The sequence below is a fragment of the Medicago sativa genome, chromosome 3, assembly GCF_051527215.1.
Source record: "Medicago sativa cultivar Bolivia chromosome 3, Bolivia_mono, whole genome shotgun sequence".
Classification (NCBI taxonomy): domain Eukaryota; kingdom Viridiplantae; phylum Streptophyta; class Magnoliopsida; order Fabales; family Fabaceae; genus Medicago; species Medicago sativa.
In genome coordinates, this window is record NC_140751.1 from 48,564,855 (window position 1) to 48,573,379 (window position 8,525).

The 8,525-nt window shown below is 28.7% G+C and overlaps 1 protein-coding gene across 1 annotated transcript; it reads right to left on the reverse strand.

The window, feature by feature from the left end:
• Positions 1 to 2,095: 2,095 nt before the first annotated feature.
• Positions 2,096 to 7,527, reverse strand: LOC146937887 (uncharacterized). Its single transcript, XM_085757807.1, has 5 exons — positions 7,380 to 7,527; positions 5,443 to 5,498; positions 4,404 to 4,529; positions 3,223 to 3,366; positions 2,096 to 2,393 (listed from the first exon to the last, which is right to left on the reverse strand). Exons 2-5 carry the CDS (start codon positions 5,485 to 5,487, stop codon positions 2,286 to 2,288), a joined length of 423 nt encoding a protein of 140 aa, XP_085613933.1. The 5' UTR covers positions 5,488 to 5,498; positions 7,380 to 7,527; the 3' UTR covers positions 2,096 to 2,285.
• Between the last annotated feature and the right edge of the window lie 998 nt (positions 7,528 to 8,525).

Consider the following 8,525-nt stretch of genomic DNA (forward strand, 5'->3'; position numbering starts at 1 on the left):
GTTTTACAAAAATTCTCGGTTCTCACAACATGATTTCAAGAGTTAAGGATTCAAAGTCCTTGTATTCTTCTAGTTATCTTAGACTTTCATCAAGTGACATGAGGTTTTAGTATATTGTAATTAAAAGTTTGTAAAAGTTTAGACTAATACTCTTCGTAAAAGTTTAGACTTTGATCATCTTATCTAGGTAATCAAATTCTCACTTTGATTTATATTGATTTATATATAATATATATTTTCCTTTCAAACTAAAAAATAAAATAAAACTCTTTGCAATTGAGATATTTTTACTTTACATGTTTTTTTTAGCAAACGTTACATGTTTTTAATAAATAAATTTTCTATTTTTCACCAAATTCCTAATCTTTAATGTAATTTTATGTAATTTTTGCATGTATGGGCAAAAGGTGATAGCTTGCAAGACTATAGTCATAGTTTGTTTGTTGATCACAATCTAGTTTGACTTGTGATAGACGACCTCAACCATTATATATAAATTTAAATTTTGAGGGGCGTGATCTTAAGAATCGTATGTAGTTTTTCACATGTACAATTGGAAGATATTTTACGATAGGTGTAACTGGAATGGTTTTTGTGCATTGAAAATCTCTCCAGTTTTCTCCGGTGTAAAAATCTATAACATTAAATGTTTTATCTCTCATGATTTCTGCATTTAATTAAGTATGGTTTTTTATTTTTTCAATGAACATGATTTTACGGGACCTTGTGGTCACTACAGAGAATCCAGTGCCATATGTAACATGCAAAAGTATCCAACAGACTTGACCATCAGAGTATTTTAGTGAACATGTACTTCAAATTCGTGATTGTTAGTAGATCATATCGAACCATTTAATCTCCCTTTCAATGGTTGTTGGGGTAAACCCTAACCTCACTAAAAAAAAACTTGTCGGAGTAGATTTTTATTCTGCATGAGTCACAAAATAACCTAAGATATACATTAAATTTATGTTTTAATAAACACTAAGCAAAAATTAGACCAACAAAACATTTAATTGTATACTTTAAAAATTCAAAATAAGTATGTACCCATTTCGATTGACTTGAAAGTGTGACATCAAAATGTAATGAGATGGACAGGAGGATGTACCGCGAGATAATTTTATTTAAAAGTCAGACATATTTTAATAATTTTTCCTAAAAAAAAATTTAATTTATTTTAGTGGGTGGGTTGTGGCCATCTTAGGCTCTAAAGGCCCTCGTCCACTGAGTTGTATGAACATTTGCCTTGGAATTGGTTCTTCGAGAAAAGTTTGGATACCATTGTCTATTTTAAGAATAATATTTCAATCTCTTATAATGACTTGATAGGAGTTTGATGTACTGGAATTTTTATTGGGTAGAGTACAATTTCTACTTGGGAAATTATACATAGAGCGAAAAACAATTTCACGATTTTCCAACCAATGGTACTTATTGGCCAACAACCTACCATGATTTCCAATAAAAAAAAATTAAAGCATTATCTTGTTTATTAAAGAGACATGTCATGATCATGAATTTTAGGGGAAGGCTTTTTCGCTATCTATAGCATTGTTGTCTATACTTCTAAGGAAAATATATGTTTGTTGTTAAAAAGGAAAAAAAATAGATTTCCCTTCCAAGATAATGATGTTGATCGTAATTAATTACTAAATGTGCTCATTATATCTAACATCAAAACTCCACAATTAATGTTGTACATCAACCTCTAGGTGTTAAGGGTATTTAAAATCAAACCGATCCAAAATAAAACCACAAACCGATCTAAAAACCAAAAACTGCAAAAATCAATTATTTTTGGATGTCATCCAAACCGAACCGCATGCAATTTTTATTTTGGATCGAATAATTTTTTGGCGAAAAACTGATCTAAACTACACCATGAATACCCTACTACATATTATAGGTATTATGAGCCATCTTATCTCAGGAGGAGCCTTGGTATAACCTTCCACCTACAAATAATGAACCTTTCATTATTCAAGTATTTACACATTCAACACTTCTTTGGTTGTTTGACATAGTGTTGTTTCAAGTACCCACTAATTCAACCTAAACTTAGTTAGAGGAGATAAACAGACCATAATGGCTATGAGGTAAGAATTTTAAATTCAGCAATAACATACATTCATATCCACCAAAAATAACAAGATCCAACACTAAATATAAATTAAAAAAATAAAGCAAAGTACTGCTGTTCTCAAGCAAAATATTACTTTGAGTTTTGAGTCACCTTAACCAAAAGAGATTTATTGAAATCATAACAATATATTACCAAAAATCTAATGGTCAAACCAATGAAGTAAGTTGTAGCGGGCTTCTGTCAAAAACTCTTCAACGCGGATTGGCATATTTTCATCAAGTTCTTTTGGTTTCTTTGCAAGACTCTCCTAAAAATTTTTAAAGCAGAAAAATAAAAACACATATAAATGAAATTAACATTTTATCATATCGGCATCACTCAAAAAAAAAAACATTTTATCTTATCAAATTTATATTGATAGTGCATATTTTATTCTGTAAAATCATTTCCTTAAAGAACAAGTATATAGGGAAGAAGTTTTTGTCACTCTTAACTAAGCATTTCCTTAAATTTCTAATACTCAAAACATGATAATGTTAATTTTCAAAATAATCTTTTTTTATGGTAAATTTTAAAATTGATTAAAGCTGAAAATTAGTGTTACAAAGAGCAGCTTGGCGCTGATGTGGGATAAGCCCCAACCAAGTTTTAGAGTCAATGCTCCTGACAAGCCTACTAGTTCATGGATTAGATTGTTCAAATTCCTTATAACAAAACTAAATAAAGACAAAATTCAATTGGTTCATCGATATCTTACAATCTAGAATGATTGTTTCAATGGCGGCAATACAACAATTAAAATTCATACAATTAACAACAACATCCACACCAGAGGCTACATAAATGTGCTTCAGTCCATGATTCATAACAAGCTGTAACTATAATTTTAAAAAATTGAACCTAACAAGCCAATATACTAGAAAGTACTAAAGAAATGCAACTATAAGAAAGCATGTTTATTAAAGAAAGACTTGCATTTAAAAAAAATACATTAGTAATTAAGTACATATAATTTTACATTGTATTTATTGTAACTAAAATGGTTAAATATTTGGTAAAAAAAAAACTTAAAAGGTAAAACATTGCATATCAATATAAGTGCTGATATTTTAAATATTCAAAAAGAGTGTACTCACGTTGATTTCAATGTCAGCAATGATAACTCCTTTTCCTTTTACTTCCGTTTTTCTTTTACGTTGTGGAAGTATTCCTAAAATCTCATAATTTTGAACAGCTTTCATGGACCGCAAAGTAAGCCGACTCTTTTTATGATGATATGTCTGCAGCACAACATTGATTAAATATTGATCATGTCAATAAGAAAATATAAGAAGCCATGTTTAAGATGTTGATATAATAATTGTTTGGGATATGTCAAAATGGTTATCGGGCCACTAATGTTCTCATCTATAAAGACTAGAATTTAGGTGGAAATCTTTTTGTTCTTATAGAACAATATTGGTTTCAGGAAAAATAAATTGAACGGCAGATAGTATTAATAACAAAAGTCTCTACACAAGAAGAACAGAGACCGACAGACAAAATCTAAAAGAAAAAACCATTAGAACTAATATAGACATCGTCTAAACTTAGGGCTACCTTGAACACCAATAAGAAATATAACCACCAAAACTAAATTCAACACCAAAATCAACATCACACCCATCATACTTTCTAGCGAGCGATCATAGAAACAAAATTCAATCACCTATCGACTGCTGCTCACCGTAACCACTCTAAAAAAACCACCCAATCGATAAAAACCCCCCAAAATGATAATGTCAACTCCTCAACACCACATCAAAGCCCAATTACACACTCGAGCAATGAATTATTCTCACACTCCTTTGAATTCCTCCACCACTCAACCTCCAATCCATCGGAGAAGACACCAAAACAAGCCTTAAAACTTGAGTCAAGAAACTAACTTCCGATGTCGAATCAAAAGTGATAGGCCCACCAGAGAACGTCATTGATAGCTTTTGAACTTCAACATCATTGAAAACTATTTTAGCTGAGCATTCTTATTTAATATATAACTATCAACTTTCAAATTCTTTAATTTTCTCAAGGAAAATTGTTAACTCCTCACGTCTAATAAACTTAATTTAACTTACGCAAAATAACTTTAAAACATTGTATGCTTACTTATAACTTAAAATTAATATTTTGTAATACATATACTTAAATAGTTTTTCTTATATGCATGCTTATATTTATTGAGGAAAAACAAGATCATGATTAGTCATTTCCCGTTATATCCCTAATTACATGATTTTTTTTATCAAAAGTGTTCATTTCAAAATTGATAACATACCCTATCGATCCTAGATTCGTCTCTTCTTGGTGTCTCTCTAATTTCCCAATTGTTCATCCATTCAGCTGAAAACCCTTTGGGAAATTTGCATGATATTGGTTCAGCGTCATAAATTACTTCATCTTCCTGGTCAATTGACATACATGATACAAATATAATTAAACTAACTACATATATCTCACAAAAATTAATACAATGCATGTACAAAATAAGAATATAATTTATTTTATTAAATAGAAAATCTAATTTTCCAAAGTTGATTTAATTTATATAGATATCTATTCATTATTGTCAAAGCATTGATAGTAAATAGATATCTATTCATTATTGTCAAAGTAATGATAATAATAAAGAGAATTTTGTAAAAAGAGAATGAAGAAGTGTACTATATACATAAAAGAAAACAAACTAGTAATTAAGATGCAAGATGATCAAACTAGATTCTTTAATTTTGTAATTCATATCAACGTACAATGACTCTTTCAAAATCAAACACACATTAAGGAAAATACACATTTCACTTAGATCTCGAAGGAAATAAAAAACTGGAGAAATAAAAAATGAAGATATTCAAATAGATAAAGGTCTGGAAACATAAGGGGATTATAGAGAAATTGCATTCTTTCAATATGTAATTTTATGTGATAATTTAATTATTTACAATATTGTATGGTATGTGTATCATCCCTTATTAGATCACTTGCTCCTGTCAAATTTTAGTCTTCCCATTTAAGAATTTAATATGATGTTAGAGATCCCATAGTTAAAAATTGGATAAGTATTGTATTAAAAAATCTCTATTGAAATATACAATATATTTTAAAGTTTGATATAATAAATTTGGAAAATGAATGACAAACTGGTTTTTATATATCCGTATACTATGATTGAACCAAAAGGATATGCATAGAACAAGTACATCTTCTAGAGAGAATAAAAAACATATATTAAAATATGATTTATTGAAGGGCACAAGATAAAATGGAAATTAGAAAACGAAAAAACTTAACAAATCAAACAATGAAACTGTAGTATCTACCTTTTCCTCCAGAGTCTCGATATTTGAGTTTGGATTAGCGGCCATGGATAGGAGCTCTGCTTATTGCAAAACAAAGTGAACTCTAATGGTTAGGTTTCAAAATATTTTGACATCAAAAATATAAAATGATATCCCTTTTAAAAGAGATTATTGTAACATTGTAAGAGAGAAAGATAATAATAATAATAATAATAATAATAATAATAATAATAATAATAATAATAATAATAATAATAGTAATAATAATAAGTTACTACCATATATTTTAATATAAAGTTAATAATAGTTTTTTTTTGCGCTTTCGTTTCAAAATTATTCAAACTGAATATTAGTATTAATTATATGATTTCTAAAGTTATACTTTTAAAATAATTTGGAAAACATAAATTATTATTTTCAATAAAGTTGACACAAATTGCCTTAGATAGAATTTGAACTTCAACCCTAGAGATTATAATATCAATTTCTTACCACATAGTTGACTCCTATTGAAAGTTATATAAAAAAGTCAATATATATTAATTAGGGAAATTATCAGTAATTTGACTATGACTATATATATATATATATATATAAATATATCAGTCAAAGGTCTCTTTATAAAAATCAATATCAGTCAAAGTATATATATATAAATATTAAAATATAATATGTCCATATATTAATACCAATTAAAGCATATATAGATATTATAATATAATATATTTTTTAGGATATATAATACTATATCTATTAACACACACACACACACACACACACACACACACACACATATATATATATATATATATTGATAAGGTAAATATATACACACACATATATAATGAATTTTAAGATTCATTGAATAATTGATGTATTTTATCTATAATATTGATTAGATACACCAATTATTCAATGAAGACCCCTAATACTCAACAATCCACCTTTGCATAAATCAAAAATCATAATACACACTGATTTAAACATCAACATTCACACCACTCACCAATCTCAGACATCAACAATTCACGTATCAATCACAACAGTAACTTCGTTATAACTTATTGTTTTTATCTCGCCATTATATATCATCACTCTTAATATCATCAATTATCACAACAATAACTTCATTATAACTTAATGTTTTTATCACACCATTATCATCACTCTTTATATCATCAATTTTCAAAAAACACCATCTCATATTTTCAATTATCTTTGTCTTATACTCCTCTAGTTAATTTGTATCTTAAACTACTCTAAAGGGATCACTTCAAAAGCACCTAAACACACTATCATCACCTAAGTGCATCTAAAACAATGTTGTGATTAAATTAAGTATCAGTCTGATTAGATTCAAACATGTGAAAAAGGGGAAATTTGAAGCTGTCAAAATTTGATACGAATCAGAGATCCTTGAATCGATTCAAATGGTTAAAAAAAGACCAGAAGTAAACAGTGATACGAATCAAGGATGTGTGATTCGACTCAAAAATTTTCAGATGAAGATTGATATGAATCAAAGATATTTGAATCGAATTAGTGACTTGGAAAACAAAGGTTTAGCCTTGGGATTACTTCTAAATTGTCCAAAAACCCCTGTTTTCAAACCCTTAACTCACCAATTCATCCTCAAACATCACCCTTGGGTTACCCTAACATCCAAACACTAATTTCCACAATTCACTTAATATAACAATTTCTTTCATGTTTAATTCACTAATCAAAAACCCTAGTTGTTTCAATCTTTACCATTCAACCTATACTCACCAACACCACACCTCAACACCAATCATCACCAATTTTTTTTACTGATTCTCTATGATCAAAGTATACATCATAAAGCTCATAACTACTCTAAATTTTTGGAATTAATAGACACAACAATATGAGGATTTGTGAACCATTTTCTCTTCTTTCACAATTAAAAACTCAAAGATGAAGGATTGTCCCCTTACCTCGAATTCACAAATGATTGCAACTTTATGCTTGATTCCTTAGCTAGTGCCCTTCCCTCTTCTCCTACGTTTCACGTACGCTCTTTGCCTCTCTGCCTCCTTAACCCTAGTTCTTCCTTTGCGCCTCTCAATTTCTTCCTTTTTCTCTGTAACCCTAATCCTCTAATACTCTTCTCTATTTATAGCCACTATCTGGGCTTAGCTTTCTCACATAGTTTTATACACAAACTTGTTATATGCACCCCTAGTCAGGTCACTATTCTTTCGCTAACTACACAACCTTGATGTTTACACCTCCCTCTGTCTAAACCACTAAAACACTACACAACTTGCTACTTACACTCCTTTTATACCCAGTTTTACTGATGCACCTCTGTTTGCAATCCACTTTCTTATTCTCACTAAAACTATATTTTATTCCTAAAATAGTTCTCTCCCATTATTGACCGACTAATTAACTCCTTTTCCTCCTCATTATTCACGACATCTATACCCACGAATAATTTAATTTACTAATATCGAGCAATATTCAATACTAACATATTGATATTAAAAATTGGGGTGTTACGGTTTGTTTGTTTCACAAAATAGTTTGCAATTCACAAAATTAACGATTTGCCAATACAATTAATTAATTTCATTAGGATTTCTACTGATTTCAGGAACAAGCTTTACAAAAATCTAGAATTTAAATTATTGTAATTTTGGAAGAAGCGTCACAAAACCATAGTTAATCTAAATATCAAATCCAATTACACCTATAACAAAAGATTACAGAATCTAATGATATTTATTCGAATATTGATTTAAATCAAGTGTTTAAATAAATAAATTCAATTAACCTTGATAGAATTAAACATTACAGATTGACATAATTGAAAGAAGCATTCAATAGAAATCAAAGAAATATATATTGTAATCAACATATTGAAAATCAAAAGGAAGAGATATTAAATCATCGAAATGAATTTGACATTAGAAATTCGAACCTAAAAATATAAAAAGGAATCCTTGATTGCTGAATAGATATACAAATTTAGCTTCCATGGAGTTTGATTTCCCAACAACAAAATATGAAAACAGCTGAATGAAAAGATGGTTTGGTCTCCAACAAAAGAAAAACCCTTATTTATACTCCTAAAATAC

Excerpts from the sequence above, each read along its gene's own strand:
- LOC146937887 (XM_085757807.1), bottom strand. The coding sequence starts at position 5,487 with ATGGCCGCTAATCCAAACTCAAATATCGAGACTCTGGAGGAAAAG. Across the intron at positions 4,530-5,442 it reads TCGAGACTCTGGAGGAAAAG|GAAGATGAAGTAATTTATGA; the intron begins GTAGATACTACA and ends TCAATTGACCAG. Across the intron at positions 2,394-3,222 it reads TTGCTGACATTGAAATCAAC|GAGAGTCTTGCAAAGAAACC; the intron begins GTGAGTACACTC and ends AAAAATTTTTAG.